Source organism: Populus trichocarpa, chromosome 8 (genome assembly GCF_000002775.5).
Source record: "Populus trichocarpa isolate Nisqually-1 chromosome 8, P.trichocarpa_v4.1, whole genome shotgun sequence".
Lineage (NCBI taxonomy): Eukaryota > Viridiplantae > Streptophyta > Magnoliopsida > Malpighiales > Salicaceae > Populus > Populus trichocarpa.
Genome location: NC_037292.2, coordinates 10417526 through 10435033, shown reverse-complemented (window position 1 = coordinate 10435033; position 17508 = coordinate 10417526). Strand labels below are relative to the sequence as shown.

The window sequence follows — 17508 nt, the reverse complement described above, 5'->3', positions numbered from 1 at the left end:
CTTTGTATAATATATTTTTTTAAAGTGTAAATAAAAAAAATTATAAAAGCATAGAGATAAAACAAAAAAAAAATATAGATATGTCAGCGATAAATATTCAAAGTGTAAAAAGTAAAAAATAATATTTTTTTTAAAAAAAAGTATAAAGAAAAAAAAAATAAAAAAATATTGCAAAAAATGAAGATTAGAAAAAACAATTGTGATAAATAGGCCAAGTGCAAGATGATAAAAATACCAAATATAAGGAAAAAATATAACAAAAAATTATTTTTTAAAAATTAAAAAAAATACAATTTTACTACTTCTACAGTACCTATAATAAAAAATTTTGACTAAATTTATAATTATACTATTTTTACATGAAAATGTCATTCCTTTTTTGCATATGTATAATATAAATTATTTAATTATCATATAATATAAGAAGTAACTTCTCGTTTGGGAATATGATACAAATTGCATTTTCTTAAATTTTGAATTTTTTTCTGTTTTTATTTAAAATAATTTTTTTTTATGTTTTCAGATTGTTTTGATGTGTTGATATCAAAAATAAATTTTTTTTATTTTGATATATTTCTAAACAAAAAACACTTAAAATCACCACCATAGTCACAGTTTCTTATTGAGTCGTGGTCCAATAGACATCTCAACAAACTTGAAAAAAATATCTTTTATTTCAGAATGGTTTAATAGACATCTCAACAATTCCTTTTAGTTTCCTTTTAAATAATAATAAGAAGAAAGACTAAAAACACATATATTTTAAATATTTTATTTTATCTTCTATATTTAGTTCAATGTTTTTACATTGTAATATATATTTTTTTAAATAATATATTTCAAAGGATGTTACTTGTCAATAAAATATTGTTATCTTTAATTATCATAATTTATAGTCACTGATATAAACCTTTGACAATAAAGTCATTATTACATTATAAAACAATAACAAAATATTAATAATAGTTTATAGTTTATGATAATCGATACTTGAAAAGTTTAGTATCATATTTCATCGAGTAACTTATTCTTTAACATTTTCAATATCTACCAATTCAACGTTGAGTTTGTAAGGATAAAAAATTGCATTGACTTTGTATTTTTGGAAAATAAAGTCATAAATAGTTAGACATAATTTACTATTTTTCCTGTATATTCTCGTTTTTAAGAATACAGAAAAGATCAATTTCAAAAAGTCATTAAAAATAAATGGAATATTTTAAATACCATTTCGCAACGATAGAGAAAAATAAAATAAAAATGTTTAATATCACCTTTATTCATTCATTTTGTTTTCCTTCTTAAATATTAAATGAAAGGTAAATTTTAATTTCTTCAGGTATAATTTAAAAAATATTATTTTTTACAAAGCATGACTTTTGTATTTTCAATTTTTTTTATTTTTTTCATTAAAATTTTTTAAAAGGGATAAATAAATAAAAATTTTCAATAAAGAATGATTATTTAACATATTTTCATTCTTCTCTTTTTTAAATTTAAGAATATCTAAAAAAAACCCATTTCTTTTTTTAAAAATGCTTTTCAATCTATTCTTTTTTCAAATTTGCTAGTAATTTTCAAGATTGTAGTTCTTAATTTTTTGTAATATTTTTAATTTTTTTTAAGTTTCCTTTATTTTTTTCCAAATTTTCAAACACAAAATTCTATATTTTTGACATGTGTCCTCAATTAACAGAAAACTTTTACGGAATTATGATGGAAGGACCATGTTAAAAAACAAATTAAGTCGAGGGAGCTAATCAATTATTAAAATAGTAGTGGGATCACGTGTAAATAATTAAAAGACGAAATATGTGACCAGTTCGTTGAAAACTTGTCCGATGGCGCATTTTTTTTCTTTTTATTTTTTATTACCTCTCACACATGACAGTTCAATCATAAACCGATTCAACCCATCTAAATCGACCATGTTTTTATTATTATTATTATTGATGTTCGTCAATTTTGTCCCAGTCAAATGTTGAATGGTTGATACTTATCAGGTACAGTATGTATTAGGTATTGTGATGTGATGTTTTTTTAAATTTTATTTTTATTTTAAAATATTTTTTTATCTTTAATTGTTTTAATATTGTTGAAAATATTAATTTAAGTTTTTTTTAAGTCAAACGCATTTCCAAACACACAATATTAAATTAATTTAATTTATTTAACAATACACTAAAATAGACAGGAAAGTACTGTAACAATAAATAATACTTTACCCGACATGTTGTGTGGTCCTACGAGAGATACTTCACTCCTCTTCCAACGTCTCTCCAAACAAACTTATCCTTGAAGAGTGATTTGGGATTTATTCAAACAATTTAAGCAGACCATTTGACATTTTGGGTTGTTTTGATATGAAAAAAAATTAGTTTAAGGTTCGATTGATTAAAAAATAACTTGTGATTTTTTTTATAGAAATAATTTGTTTATTTCCATAGAAATACCTAAAACAGAAAAGTATGTTAAAATGAAAAATAAAATTACAAGCAATTATTCTTTGATTTATTTTATTAAGTTACTATAAAAAGAGAGGGATGAAATCTATAATATCGAAGCGGAATACAAAATGTTTTTTTGAAAAAACACCCTCAAAATAGAATAAAAACTAGTTATCTATCAGCGTTTTGTTGTGGGTTAAATATTTTTATTTTCTATAAAAAAATTATATATACATGTTTTTTTAATGTATTTTTGTAGTTTAAAAAATACAAGTTCAAGTAAAAAAATTTATGCATACATGTAATAAAATAAATCGAGAATTATGTGCGTGAATAAATAAATAAAAAATCATTAACGATACCTAAAAACAAAACTTGAAAAATCAGGAGACAAATGCAGATCAAGATATTTAATCTCAAAAGACAGGATATTTACCTGGTTGTGTTTGCTAAATTTGTTTATTAAAATAATTATGACTAAATCGCCATAAAAAAAGTTTGAAGACCAAATTGAAAAAACATAAAATTTTACACTGAAAATCCACGGTAATGTCTGAGATGATGAATAATGAAGTCTTCCCCAACAATACTTAATAAAAAAACATTTGCTTTTTTTTTATTCTTTGATTTTTTTTAATCAATGTTTTTTTTTATCATTTATTAGATTTGTTTTTTACTGGGTTATCACACTCTCATGATACAGATCATGGGTTTGTCAGGTTAACCTAGTTGGCTGGAGTTTTTTTCTTTATTTAACTTTTTTTTCAATTTTATCTTTTAATATCTAGTTAGTTGGGAATTAGTCTTCATAATTTGTTTTATTTACTTTCTATTAAGTTATTTCGATCTCATGACCCGAGAATAATGTTTAACAGGTTAACTCGAGTTGACTTGGTTGTGTTTTTGTGTTTTTTTTTCATTAATTTTTTTTTCCTGTTTGATCATTCATTTTTTGTGTTTTTTTAATTGAAATGTTTTATTATTATTTTATCATTCAATATTAGGCCGGCTGATGATTGAGTTTCTTAAACTGTTTTGATTTGTTTTTTATTGAGATGTCCTGGTCTCAAGACCAGAGTCGCTGGTTTTGATATTTTAACCTCCGTTAAATCAAGTCAATTTTTTTTTATAATAGGTTATCGCGGTCTCACGTCCTTCAACATTGAATTTATTTTTTATTGGATTATTCTCGTCTCATGATCCGGGTCATGAGTTTGGCATGTTAATCCAGTTGACTTGTTATTTTTCTATCTTTTAACCCCCCCCAATTTCATCATTTAATATTGTGTTTGATTGAGAATTAGGTTTCATGATTTATTTCGATTTGATTTTTGTGAGGTAATTTTGGCCTCAAGACTTGGAAAAAATACTTAACGGGTTAACCCGTATTGACTTGGCTTATTTTTTTGTTATTTTTTTAATTAAATTTTTTACAAATCTCATCATTAAATATTGAGTCCCGCAGAATCGACTGCGAATTGAGCTTCATAATTTATTTTGATTTATTTTTCATGGAATTATCTTAGTCTTATTACTAGGGTCACATATCTAGCAAGTTAATCAAAGTTAAATCATGTTACTTTTTTATTTTTTTTCTATGAGGTTATCTCGATTTCATGATCCAGGTCATGGGTTTGACAGATCGACTTGAGTTGTTTTTATGTTATTTTTTTAATTGATTTTTTTTTAGTCTCATCATTCAATATTAGGCTGATTGAGAATTGAACGTAATTTGTTTCAATTTTCTTTTTATGGGATCATCTTGGTTTTATAACCCAAGTTGCGAGTTTGACAAGTTAACTCGGGTTATTTTTTAATTTATTTTTTTTATTTCATCCTTCAACATTGAGTTGATTGAAAATCAAGCTTTTATAATTTGTTCTCTATGTAATTATCATAGTCTCGTAATTTGGATCACGAACTTGATATGTTAACTTGAGTTGATCAAAGTTAATCCAATATGTTGTTATCTTAATATTTTTTTAAAAATATAATCTTAATTTTTTTTATTCATACTATATTTTCACGGATTATCTGAGTTGCTTTTGAGTTCGTAAAGTCAATCAGATTATATCAAACTCCTCACATTTTTATTTTCACTGAAAACAATATTAGGAAAATTTAAGTATTTTTTTAAAAAATTAATAGACGTAACGCAGGTACAGTGTTCTTAAAAATCGTGACAAGTTGCCTTTTTAATTGGCTATTAATAATTATTATTTCTTTTTAAAAAATTCGTTTTTTTTTTTTATTATTACACAACAGCTTTAAATATTCCTCACCATACAGGTGACCATGGGATGGCTCTTCAAGTCCGGTTGGGCTCAAGGATGTCCTCATTAGTATCCATGGCTTCCGTCTCCAAGAGTCTCATATTCTTTCTCCTCTCTACACTCTCCATTTTGCCAACTTACACACACCCACTGGATCCCCTAACCCCAACCGAGTTCACCAAAATTCAATCCATAGTTCATAACTCGTATCCCAAGTCAAACCACAGCATAGCCTTTCACTATGTAGGCCTCGAAGAACCAACCAAAACTGCCATTCTTTCATGGCTGGAAGGCACTGCTACCAGAACCCCACCTCGACAAGCATTTATCATAGCACGTATAAACCAGATCACTCATGAAATTATCGCTGACTTATCAGTCCGCAATATTGTTTCTGATAGAGTTTACGGCGGTTATGGGTACCCTCTGCTCACTTTTGAAGAGCAAGGAACTGCCAATGCATTGCCGTTTAAGTATACTCCGTTCTTGGAGTCAATTAGAAAGAGAGGGCTCAAGGTTGAAGAGGTTGTGTGTACGAGTTTTGCTATTGGTTGGTATGGAGAAAAGAGAAGGAGTAAAAGGGTAGTCAGGGTCCTGTGTAATTATTTAGACGGGACTGTGAATTTGTATATGAGACCAATTGAGGGAATTACTGTCACCGTTGATCTTGAGGAAATGAAGATCTTAGGGTTTAAAGATAGATCAACTGTGCCTATGCCAAAGGCTGACGGGACCGACTACAGGGAATCATCGCAAAAACCACCTTTTGGATCTCCGTTGAAAGGAATCTCGATGCACCAATCTGACGGCCCAAGTTTCACAATAGATGGACACGCGATTAGGTAAGGTTACGGACAACAGACGAAGTTTTCTTTTAATGAAAGCGATACGATAGTTTTATGATAATGCTGCAAGCTGCTTAAAAAGATATTGCTGATAGTAAGATGCTGTTTGGTTTTGTGGCTGCGGGTGAGGTTCACCCGCAGCCACACGTTTTTATGTTCGGTAAATGAAACCTTACCCGCAGCCATACATTTTTATGTTTGGTAAATGAAACAAACCTGATTTTACTTGGCAGGACCTATTAGTTTTTGCTGCCCAGCCGCAGGAATGGAGAAGCAGCAAAAATGCTTCTCATGGTAATTTTTTGGAACAGTGGAGCCATGCTCCACTGTTGCAATGTTCAGTTTTTTTTTTTAAAAAAAAATCAATGAGAAAAGTTTAGTTTTTTTTTTCCGAACAACACCAGTGCAGTTAATCGTGGACAATATTTTTTTTTTGTTTTTTTAAAAAAATTAGTTTAAGGTAAATTAAATTTACTCGTACTGTAATGAAATTGTAAATTTTTTTAAAAAAATTATGTTGTACTCGAAAAATTAGTATTTAATATTATTTAATAACACTACATAAATTAGAAAGATATCGCATGATGACGTAACATTTGTGGAATTTGATCGCAATTCTAATAATAAAGATATCACAATCTTTATTATTTAATATCACTACATAAATTAAAAAATTCAGTTTTTGTTGTTGCGCGCTTAAGAAACCATGAAAAATATAGTCCTTGTTGGATAGATTTTGTATGTAATGACATTGCATATAGTTTAATGGAATAATAAAAAATATTTGATATCAATATTATTTATTTCATGATGTAATAACATTAGTTAAATCTACAATATTTAAGTTAAAAATCATTAATATATATATATATATATATATATATATAACCTCAATTTGAAAAGCATTTTTTTAACCAAACACGTTAAAACTATTTTTTCTTCAACCTCAATTTCAACCACAGTTTTAACCAAATATCTATTTTTTCAAACCAATCTCAACTAAAAGTACTTTTTATAAAACAATTTTTTTCAAACCACAACTACAACAGCTACCGCAATACCAAACATACTCTTAGATATGTAGATATATTTATTCTTGAGATTTTAAAATATTTTTTAATTTATGATGGACGTAGTTTTTTAATTTTTTTTATTAAGTGTGAGACCTTCAACCTTTGACTAGTTAGCTTTTATATTTTTGTTAACTCTGTTTTTAAATAAAAAACAATTTGAAAAATAAATTGAAAAACAAAGCTACTGGAAAAAAAAACACTCACAGAGTTTCCTCTCTGCACTATCCAAATGCCCGATGAAATAGTTCATTTAAAGTTATGGAATTACTCTGCATCAATCCCATTTTGTTACTGTTATTTTCTATTCCTATTTAAATCATCGAATTTCCTTTTGGGTTGATGGTACCATACTATGTATCAGGTGGGCCAATTGGGATTTTCATTTGAGCTTCGATGCTCGAGCGGGCCCAGTTATATCCTTGGCATCAATATTTGATCTCCAGAAGCAAAAGTTTCGTAAAGTTCTGTATCAAGGGTTCCTGTCAGAGGTCTTCGTGCCATATATGGACCTAAATGAAGAGTGGTACTATCGAGTATTTTTTGATGCTGGTGAATATGGGTATGGCCTATGTGCAGTGCCACTTGAGCCACTTAGGGACTGTCCGGAAAATGCAGTTTTCATGGACGCTTATGTTGCAGACCACAATGGGACGCCTGTAAATATGCCTAATATCTTTTGCATATTTGAGAGGTATGCTGGAGACGTAATGTGGCGGCATACGGAGGCTGCTATACCAGGCAAAGTGGTTAGTGATTTTTTTTAATTTGTTTTTGGGGTTTGTTCAGTGGGCTTAATTTTGCGATAATTTTGTCTGAAACTAAATGGTGGTGGTGCAGATAAGAGAAGTTAGGCCAGAGGTGACCCTGGTTGTAAGAATGGTGTCTACTGTTGGCAACTACGATTACGTTAATGATTGGGAGTTTAAGCAAAGCGGCTCAATCAAAGTCACGGTAATAAACTCATTAAATGGGGAAGCTTGTTTTTCTGATGTCTAATCTAGCATCAAAATTGATTTGTTGTGATCACAGTTCCATTGCGTTAAAGCTAGGTTTGGTTCTAACATAGGCTACACAGGATAAAATTTGCATATTCTTGTGATTTCGTGGTGATCGTTACCTGCGTAAATGAAAACGCCGTATTTGATTCTGTTGACAAAATATGTTGCTCTTGAAGATGATATTTTCTCTTGATGGATTAGAATTAGCAGATTTCTATAGCCAACATAATTTGATTACCTCTAGCATGACAATAATGTTCTTGGATGACCTTCTGGTTCATATTTTTCGTGCAGGTTGGGTTGACTGGTTTGCTTGAAGTGAGGGGATCAATGTACACCCATAAAGATCAAATAAAAGAGGAAGCTTATGGTACATTGTTAGCAGAAAATACCCTGGGTGCAAACCATGACCACTTCTTTACTTACCATCTTGATCTTGATGTGGATGGCGATGCAAACTCATTTGTCAGGTCCCAGTTGCTAATGACCCCAGTGACCGATCACCGGTCGCCTAGGAGGAGCTACTGGAGGGTTGTGAGCGAGACAGCTAAAACGGAGTCTGATGCAAGGATTAAGCTCGGTGTAGCACAAGAAGATCTATTAGTGATTAATCCAAACAAGAGGACCAATATCGGAAACTTCATTGGCTACCGTTTGATCCCAGGGTCTGTTGCGGCCCCCCTCTTATCAGATGATGATTATGCACAAATTCGGGGAGCCTTCACCAAATACAATCTATGGATTACCCCATATAACAAGTCTGAAAAATGGGCGGGAGGGCTTTATGTTGATCAAAGCCGAGGAGATGATACCCTAGCAAGATGGAGCCTCAGGTACACGCCAGATACCAACAATTTTGATTTGTTGACTTTACGTAACAATCGTCACACTAACATTGTTGTGTCGACTTTTCTTGTTAATGCAGGAATAGGGAAATAGAAAATAAAGACATTGTGTTGTGGTACACATTGGGATTTCACCATGTGCCATACCAAGAAGATTTTCCGGTAATGACAACTCTTAGCAGTGGATTTGAGCTCCGGCCAGCTAATTTTTTCGAGAGCAACCCGGTGCTCAAAGTCAGACCACCCCAACCTGATAATTGGTCCAATTGCTCTAGAGCATAGCAACTTACGAATTCAATGGATTTTTGTTTTAAGAACCATGCAAAAACATCGACAATGCATTTCCTCCTTCCTTCAATCTCTGACCAATTTTACGGGATTATGTTCTTTCGAAAATAAATGTAATGTATAACGTGGATATAATTCTTTCATCCCTGAATGTTTTACATTCCTAAATTGTATAGAAAGACAATAGGTTTCGGAGCAGAAAGCCCAAGACCCGTCGCCGGCCAGGCTCAAGCTCAGGATCCAGCACAATTGATTGAGATAGGCAAGATCCAGACCTAGAAAAAATAGATCGGGCCTGACTTAAGCTCGGATCGAAGCTGGCCCAGCTCTTAAACGAGTTTGGCGGTCTCCCCTGCCTCTAGTTTGCGTCTAGGTGTCTGTGCGACAACCGTCCCATTCTCCAGATTGCATCGTGCAATTGTTTTTAGTCATGTACAGTAATAAATGTGAATTTTCTAAATTAAAGCAACTAGAGTATTAGACTCGGCTCGGGGTTGATCCGGCTAAGAAGCTAGATCTCGGGTTTTATGGGTCAATTTAGATTAACCCGAAAAAATTTAAAAAAAAATTAAAATTTAATATTTTATATGAAAAAGTTAAGACAAAAACAATGTAAATATAGGTTATACATATTGTAAATAATAAAGTTTTAAAAAATATTTTAAAAAGTTTTTTACGTCACATTAAAAAGATATTATGTTAAGCTTTTAAGTTGAAGTATTTAAATCAAAAAAGTTTTTTATTCCACATTGAAAAAACATAACTTTTTTCTTGAAAACATAGAGTATATATACTGACAGGTTTCAAATACTACATTAAAAACATACTATATTATCCTTTTAAGTTGAAGTATTTAAACCAAAATATTTTTTATCCCACATTAAAAAAATATAATTTTTTTCTTGAAAATATAGAGTATATATACTGATAGGTTTTAAATCCCACATTTAAAAAAAAACCGGGTATCGCTCGGGTCGTCCAGGTCACAGGTTGACCGGGTTTGATCGGGTCATTGCACTGGCTGACTTTTTAACAAAACCAAACCGGTCTAGCTCTCAGATCAACCTGCCAGCCGGTCCGGGTAATAACACTGCTTCAAGCTATTGACCTGTTGTCCCGTCACAAAGTCGCTGTTCCACTTAGAAAGTTTAAGACAAACAAAAACGCTTTTCGTGCCTGAAAGACAATAACTATTTTCGATTTGAGATGTAAGTACAATCTCTAATACATGCCTTGTTTAGAAAGAATTTTGTGAGGCTACTTGGAGGCTAAATCTTAGCGAGTCAAAGGAAACGCTTCGCAAGAATGCATTAAAACTTTGACATGCTTTACTCGGCTCGGTAAGTAGTTTGCGATTCTATAATTGAGATTAGGGATATAAGAAAAAATATCTAATATTTACATGCTGTTTGAAAAATTAAGATTTCAGTAAAAATAAAATTATCTCAACATTATTTACTCGATTTTAGTGTTCAAGAAGTTTAAAGTAATATAAACGAGTTCTATAATCCATTAAAATTATAGATTTATAAGCCACTCTAAAAATGGTGTGATTTGCTTCAAAATTGACTGATTAAAAATTAATATCATCAACACATTTCTCTTTCGTATATGTTTTGAATAGGTTTTTTAAAATCAAGAATAAATTTGGTAAATGATTCCATAATTTTAAAATATATTCCAAACAAAAACACTCAATTATCAAATCAAATTGATCTTTGAATTATTTGAAAACTCAAATTTTTAATGGTTTAAAGATTTAGACAATGTTTGATATTATAATAATAATTATTTTAAAATATTTTTATTTAGAAATATATTAAAATAATAATTTTTTTATTTCTTAAAATATATTTTTAATATTAACACATCAAAATTATTTAAAAATATAAAAAAATAATTTTCTTACAAACACCCGGCAAAACACTTATACAAACAAATTCTAAAGGCTTCGCAAGAATGCAGCAAGAGTTTGGCACGATTTGCCTGACTTGATGGGTGGATTGATGGACACTTCATTTGCATGATTTGTTTTGGCTTGATAGATATAGATGGTTTGATGGACGCTTTAATTTTTTTTTTGATCTGTCCTCGTAGCGTGAAACTCTATAGGATATTGTGTTTGATTTGATGGAAAAGACTTATAAATTTGAAAGCTTTTCTTTTACGAAGATTTAATATTTGAGGAAAATATTTTTTAAAAGGGAATTCCTATATTTATACAGGCTTGAAAGGTTAGATTTAAAATTTTAACATGAGATATAGCTTTCTTTGAGTAGCCAAAGAAACACGTCAAGATTTTATTTTAAGAAAGATGTCATAAAAGAATACATATGGTATTTAATATTTTATCTGCTACATATATTTAAGACTATAATTATTAAATGGTTTCAAACTTTGTTAATAATACTTAACCAGTTTAGTACATTACTACAATATTGGTCATTAAATAACATTAACGGGCTTTGATAATGGCACATAGCACATGGAGAATTTCGTGAAATTCTCTATTTATAAAGTGTATTGTCTTCTTAAAACATAGGGTTTATCACATGCTATAGCACTCAACATAGAGGATAATCGAGAAAATATTGTATTGTTTTGCAAAGAATACGATTCTTGAGATTTTTTTCATTTTTGTTTTGAAAAAAGTAAGATTTTTTACTTGATCGAGTGACTTCAAGCTTGCCAGGTATAATAATTCTCACAGATCGTGGGGTGGGCAAACCAAGCAAAAGATTTGAGGAATGGCGACATATATAGAAGCAAAAGCTTCTTGGTCTTTGGGACCTAAGACACACTGAGACTATCATAGCTTTCCAAAACAAGAGGTGGGTGAATCCATCATCACCCCTCCAAATTCCATGGCTCTTTGAATTCATATAACAGTTGCCCGGCATAAACAAAGAACACCAATCTTCTTCTCGTGACCCTCTTGTCTGCCCCCTATTCCTTAGGGCACATCATGCTGATGCGAATATTACCTGTGCTGGACCCCGCGTAATGGGGTTAAAAGATGAGATGAAGGGTTGACACCTGGCAAAACAGGCATGATAAAATACATGTATATAAAGGTAAATGGTGAACTCAATAGTGTAAGAGGGGTTATTGTCTGTTATTATTATGGTGGGGTTGAAAAGATTTTATGTTGCTGGATCAGTTGTGGACTGATGTTCTTCGATTGTGATGGTGGTGATTATGAGTGCGCCTGGCATGGCACGCCCTTCATCTTTTGAAGCAAGAGAATGTGATGATGGTTCCAACTGCACGCCCCCGTCTCTCTCTCCAAAGTCCAACCAAGATTTGCACACATTTCTGAAGAAAAGAATATGGCCAGAATTTTCGGTAATTGTCACCTCTTACTAATCATCATCTTTTATCCTTTCCTGGACTCCTTTTCCCTTCATTTTCTTTTCAAATCTACCATGCATGCATACAGTTGCAGTTACACTTCACAATCCAGGAAGTCCGCCATCCTATGTCCAATTAATACAATATACATGCACGCCACATAAGACATTTCCAAGCATGCTTTTGTAAAATTTTGAAGGCATTTTCTCTCGCAATGCCTTTTTTTTTTTTTTTTGTGAAATGGTTTCCTTAAAAAAAATGTTTTTGGTTTTAACGAAACAGATGTTCAATTTTCCATAATAAATAAATTGGAAGGTGGTAGCTGCTCTGAATTGTAATGCTGATTTTTGTAATTAAGCAATGAAAGTTGTGATGGGGTATGGTTCTACACTGGGATCGTCGACAGTATATATAAACGACAACACATATAAATTTCATTTGGAAAAAACCAAATTGAGCACCCCCTCAGAGGTACTCCACATGATTCGATTTTAAAGGCATTTTCTCTCGCAATGCCTTTAATTTGAAGCCTCACACTAGGTGCTAGAGGAGGATTAGCTAGTACGTAGCTCTACATAGTCATTCACGTAATCTATCCATAGTAATATATAAATGAATGAATGAATGAACATACACATGAAAAGATCATCACGTATGTGCAAGAATGTGATCAGTGAATTTATTGGTACTATGCGGGAAGGTAAAAATTAACATCGAAGACCACATTGCTAGATAAACATAACCACGCCAGCAAAAAATCACACACTTTCCACTTTTTCTTTACTTTTGTATGCAACTATTTACGAAAATCCATGAGGATATCTTGTATATAGCTCTCCTTTTCAGTACTAAGTGCACACACCCACTTCGATAGATTTTCCTAGCTCTTCATACCACAACCAAATCATAACCCTTTTCGATTTTCCTGCCACCTTCCTATTTATATGGCGTAGCTAAGCCAACATTTCTCTCCATCCTTCACTTGCCTCTTTCCTCTTTCCTCCCTCCCTCCCTCCCTCCCTCTCTCTCTCGGGCTTGCTTAATTAGCGATATAGAAGAAAAAAATGGGTGAAATTTCTTGCTCTAATGGCATTGGCAATGGAAATGGTGTGAATGGAAAAACCCATTCATCACTGAATGGTTATAGGAAGAGCTGTTGGTATGAAGAAGAGATTGAAGAGAACTTGAGATGGTGTTTTGCTCTTAATAGGTACATATAAATTGCACTAACTGCTCTAACATCATGGTTCGAATTCACCAATTAATATGGTGTAGTCACATTCGATTTTCAAACTATTTTCACCGGTTCTTTTCGTAACTAGGCTTTATTTTTTAAATATCGTTACATTTTCTTACCTTCTCTCTTTTTATCTTAAATTCTCCAGAGGATAAAATTCTTATGCTCTTAATTTGAAGGGCAAACCTAATTTCCCTTTCTATATATAAGAATGCGTATCGCTGTACTAAAATACCTACCCTGCATGCTCTAGGCCGCCGTGATTCAAGGTCCAGGGATACCCTCTCCTTCAATATATTACGGAAAAAAGCACCAGCTTCTTTTAATCGCTTCTTCTCTCTTATATAGTGCCGGGTTTTCGGTGAAAAATGTTTTATTTCTACAAAGTTTACGACGGAATTCTCGAGACAGCATCAGAGGCAAAGCTTCCTGCATACTAATCAAAAAAGAATTAATCTGCATCTTTTATTGTGCGAGACAAAGTAAAATTATAGAATAGTGGTGGTTTTCTTTTCTTTCTTTCTTCTTTTTTGGTTAAGGTCTAAACGGCTTTGGTATATATATATAATGACAGCAGTAATCCCTCGTCACATAGCATAAAAGAAAATTAAAGTTACTCGAATCTGATTCACCAAGCTACTAGGCTAAAAGACGATTTGTAGATATAATCTGTATCTATCGTAGAAAGTATTCTCTGACATGTACCCTATTGTCGTTTCATGGATTTGGTTGATCACCTTTAAGCTTCGACGCTTTACAACCTTGTAGCCTTTTCTTTTTCTTAGTAAATATAGCGATTGTTTATTAGAATAAAACATGAAGTAACCTTAAAAGTGAAACAGTTAATTAAAAGATCACTTGTTCAAAAGGTTGGTCTGAGAAAAGCGAGACATTATTTAATTAAAAAATGGAACAAACTTACCATCTTTGCCGCTAAGTCTCCCCTTTCATTATTGATTCATTTCACATGTTCGAGCATTGACCATCTATCTTTATTTTTGTTGCAGTATTTTGCATACAGGGGCTTCTCGGTATCAAGACATTGCACTATTAGACACAAAGCCGTTTGGAAAGGTCCATTTTTTTTTAAAAAAAGACTTCCACTTTTATGAAAAAATAACGCTACACGCACACACAAACGCCTTAATTGAATAATTTTCTCGTGTAAGATAAAATTATTTTTGTTTTGCATAACAGGCTTTAATCATTGATGGAAAGCTTCAAAGTGCGGAAGTGGATGAGTTCATCTACCATGAATCTCTTGTTCATCCAGCACTTCTTCATCACTCAAGGTATTTACCTTTTATTTTCTTTGTTGGTATGGAGGATTGTGAAGTCCTGTGTGGTTCTCTAGCGGTGCTCAATTTGTAGCAACTGTACGTTTGTTTGCAGTCCTAAGACAGTCTTTATTATGGGAGGAGGTGAAGGCTCCACTGCACGAGAAATACTAAGACACAAGACAGCGGTGAAGGTTGTCATGTGTGACATTGATGAGGTAACTCAAATATATATATGTATATTTTAAATTTTCTACTTCAAATACAAGGAATATTTTACCTTGCATGTTTCATCAACTAAGCTAACTTGTGCCCATTCAGCCACCCTTTGATGAATCCAAATTATCAGTATTACATTTCTTTGACCGTTGATCCTTTTATTTCTGTGTCCCACATATAGAGGGGATAACATTATATTGTTGGCTTAGTTTATCCAAAAAAAGCTTTTCAAGAAAATGACTATTTACCATCATTATGTTTTCGTTATTTACGAAATGGAAAGACATTTTCATTTTTATACCTTTTATTTCTTTTTGGCATCTCATTTTTCTTCCTTTTTGTTCTTAATCGAAGCTTGTAATCTTGTCTTACTCATGTCCCATCATTGATTATGACTTGTCGTTCAGCCACGTTGGGGAAATGGGCAAATCGTTTAGGTTCACGGCCAGTGAACACAGGACTCTGCCTTCTCTTAACCACTAATTGCAATGTATTAAAGAAAATCCCAGTTCAACAAAAAATTAAACAAATTAATTATAAGCCATGTGTGATCAAAGATCAAAGATTTTTCAGTGCCATGTAATGTAAGGAAATGGACAGGAAAATTTTAAAGCTCGTAACACGAATCTATATCATGTAACCAGGAAGTGGTAGACTTCTGCAAGGCGTACTTGGTTGTGAATAGAGAAGCTTTCTGTGATCCAAGACTTGAGGTCATCATCAACGACGCCAGGTTTGACTCTCAATTCTATGTTTAAGTTATTTTTATCATTATTGTAAGAAAAAAAATGCTACTTATATCATAATTAATTTCGTTTCTTCTCGATCGTTCTTCCATGTTGTGAAATGTTGCAGAGCTGAGCTAGAAATTGGAAAGGAGTGCTATGATGTGATCATAGGAGACCTCGCAGACCCAATAGAGGGAGGCCCATGTTACAAACTTTACACCAAATCCTTCTATGAACACACCGTCAAGCCTAAACTCAATCGCGGTGGCATATTTGTCACTCAGGTATCGATTTGTCTCTGCTTATGGAAATGAGAGAGACGGAGGGGAAGAGGGAGAATAGAAGAAATAACCATTTATATCTCGTGAACTTTTCAGGCAGGGCCTGCTGGAATTTTCAGCCATACGGAAGTGTTCTCTTGTATCTGCAACACTTTAAAGCAGGTGTTCAAATGTAAGTAAAATGTTTGTACCTGCCAACTTTTTGTTTCTTTTTCATAAACCAAGAAAACTGAAACCAAATGGCCTGGCCAATTTTTTTTCCCTATGTGCAGATGTGGTGCCTTATTCAGCTCATATCCCTTCCTTTGCTGATACTTGGGGATGGGTCATGGTATTATACCAAACACAGCTTCTGTTTTAAAAACAAATTCACCACTTTCCAGTCTTCTGAAATATTCCTGTAGTCTTAGGCTGATCACTTGAATTAAATAGTATTAGCACTTACTTTAGTTTCCTGCAAATTTACCTCTACAAACTTTTTTAGGCCTTTAATAATATCAGGACTACGCAATTTGTCTTTCCCATGATAGTTCAGTCACTGTTGTAATTATTGATTATTGGCAGGCTTCAGATACTCCATTTACGCTGAGTGCCGATGAGTCAGACAGCAGAATCAAACAGAGAATTAAAGGGGAAAACAGATATCTTGACGGCAAAACATTTTCATCAGCCTCAACCTTAAGCAAAGCTGTTCGAAAATCGTAAGGCCCACATGTGTCATTCTGCTCCTCCTACCTTTTTCTTTTATAATTAAGCACTGACTAATTACATGGAGCATTACTTGTCGGCAGACTTGACAATGAAACTCATGTCTACACGGAGGGGACAGCCAGGTTCATTTATGGGCATGGCAGCGTTCAAAAACAGAATCAAGCATAATCAATAAGAAATGGATTGGAAGGAGCCCCAACCAAAAGCACAAAGTGAATTAAGAATGCAAGCGGCACATAATTTTGAAAACTTACTCTTTTCTGGTTCATTATATGTTTTTGTCTTTTATCCACTAAATCGTGTATGTTATGTTTTTTTTTACTTTTGCTTGTTTACTTACCTAATGGAATGATATAATCGTAATGGATGGATCTTTGCTCTTGTTTTCGTTTCAAATTGCTTTTCTAGTATATGTTTAGAACTGATTCGGACACCAAAGAACTCACGAATTGTCAAGAGTGGCTAGTAACAATGCAATGGGAATTGTTACCACCGACTTGGCAATATCAACAATAGTAAATCTATGTTTGCCTACTCAGTATGACCCATTTTAAACTATGATCAGAATGAAAATACATAAAAAAAAAATGATGTTTTTTCATTATAATTATAATTTTAATCGTGACATTACCACATAGAAAAACATATTTAAATCAAATGAGATGTCGAAGTTGGATCATGAATGATAATGGATGTAGGTTCTAGACCGTGTCAGTCTAAAAATGAGTTTTGAAATTGTATTTTATTTTAGTTATCAAAACATGAAAAAAAAAATTATTTTGACATTGGAAATTAATTTGTTAATTGGGAGGGTGATTTTACTATTGTTCTCATTAAAATTAAAGAAAAAAAATCGAGCTTGGGAACTTAGCAGTTGTTGTGGTTGCCTTCTCAGATCTCACAGAAAAGAAAAATACGGAAAAAATGATTCGTGC

General features: G+C 32.2%; 2 protein-coding genes across 2 annotated transcripts; both read left to right on the top strand.

Annotated features, from left to right (window-relative positions):
• Positions 1–4729: 4729 nt before the first annotated feature.
• Positions 4730–8912, top strand: LOC7473402 (amine oxidase [copper-containing] alpha 2, peroxisomal). The gene is made up of 5 exons (XM_002312491.4): positions 4730–5562; positions 7000–7384; positions 7476–7589; positions 7931–8469; positions 8562–8912. The coding sequence occupies exons 1-5, from the start codon at positions 4748–4750 to the stop codon at positions 8761–8763; spliced, it is 2055 nt and encodes a 684-aa protein (XP_002312527.2). The 5' UTR covers positions 4730–4747; the 3' UTR covers positions 8764–8912.
• Positions 8913–12986: 4074 nt separating this feature from the next.
• On the top strand, positions 12987–16955 carry LOC7473401 (thermospermine synthase ACAULIS5). The gene is made up of 10 exons (XM_002312490.4): positions 12987–13330; positions 14365–14431; positions 14555–14649; positions 14750–14852; positions 15498–15586; positions 15709–15865; positions 15959–16034; positions 16135–16193; positions 16427–16563; positions 16654–16955. Exons 1-10 carry the CDS (start codon positions 13185–13187, stop codon positions 16739–16741), a joined length of 1017 nt encoding a protein of 338 aa, XP_002312526.2. The 5' UTR covers positions 12987–13184; the 3' UTR covers positions 16742–16955.
• The last annotated feature ends 553 nt before the right edge of the window (positions 16956–17508 follow it).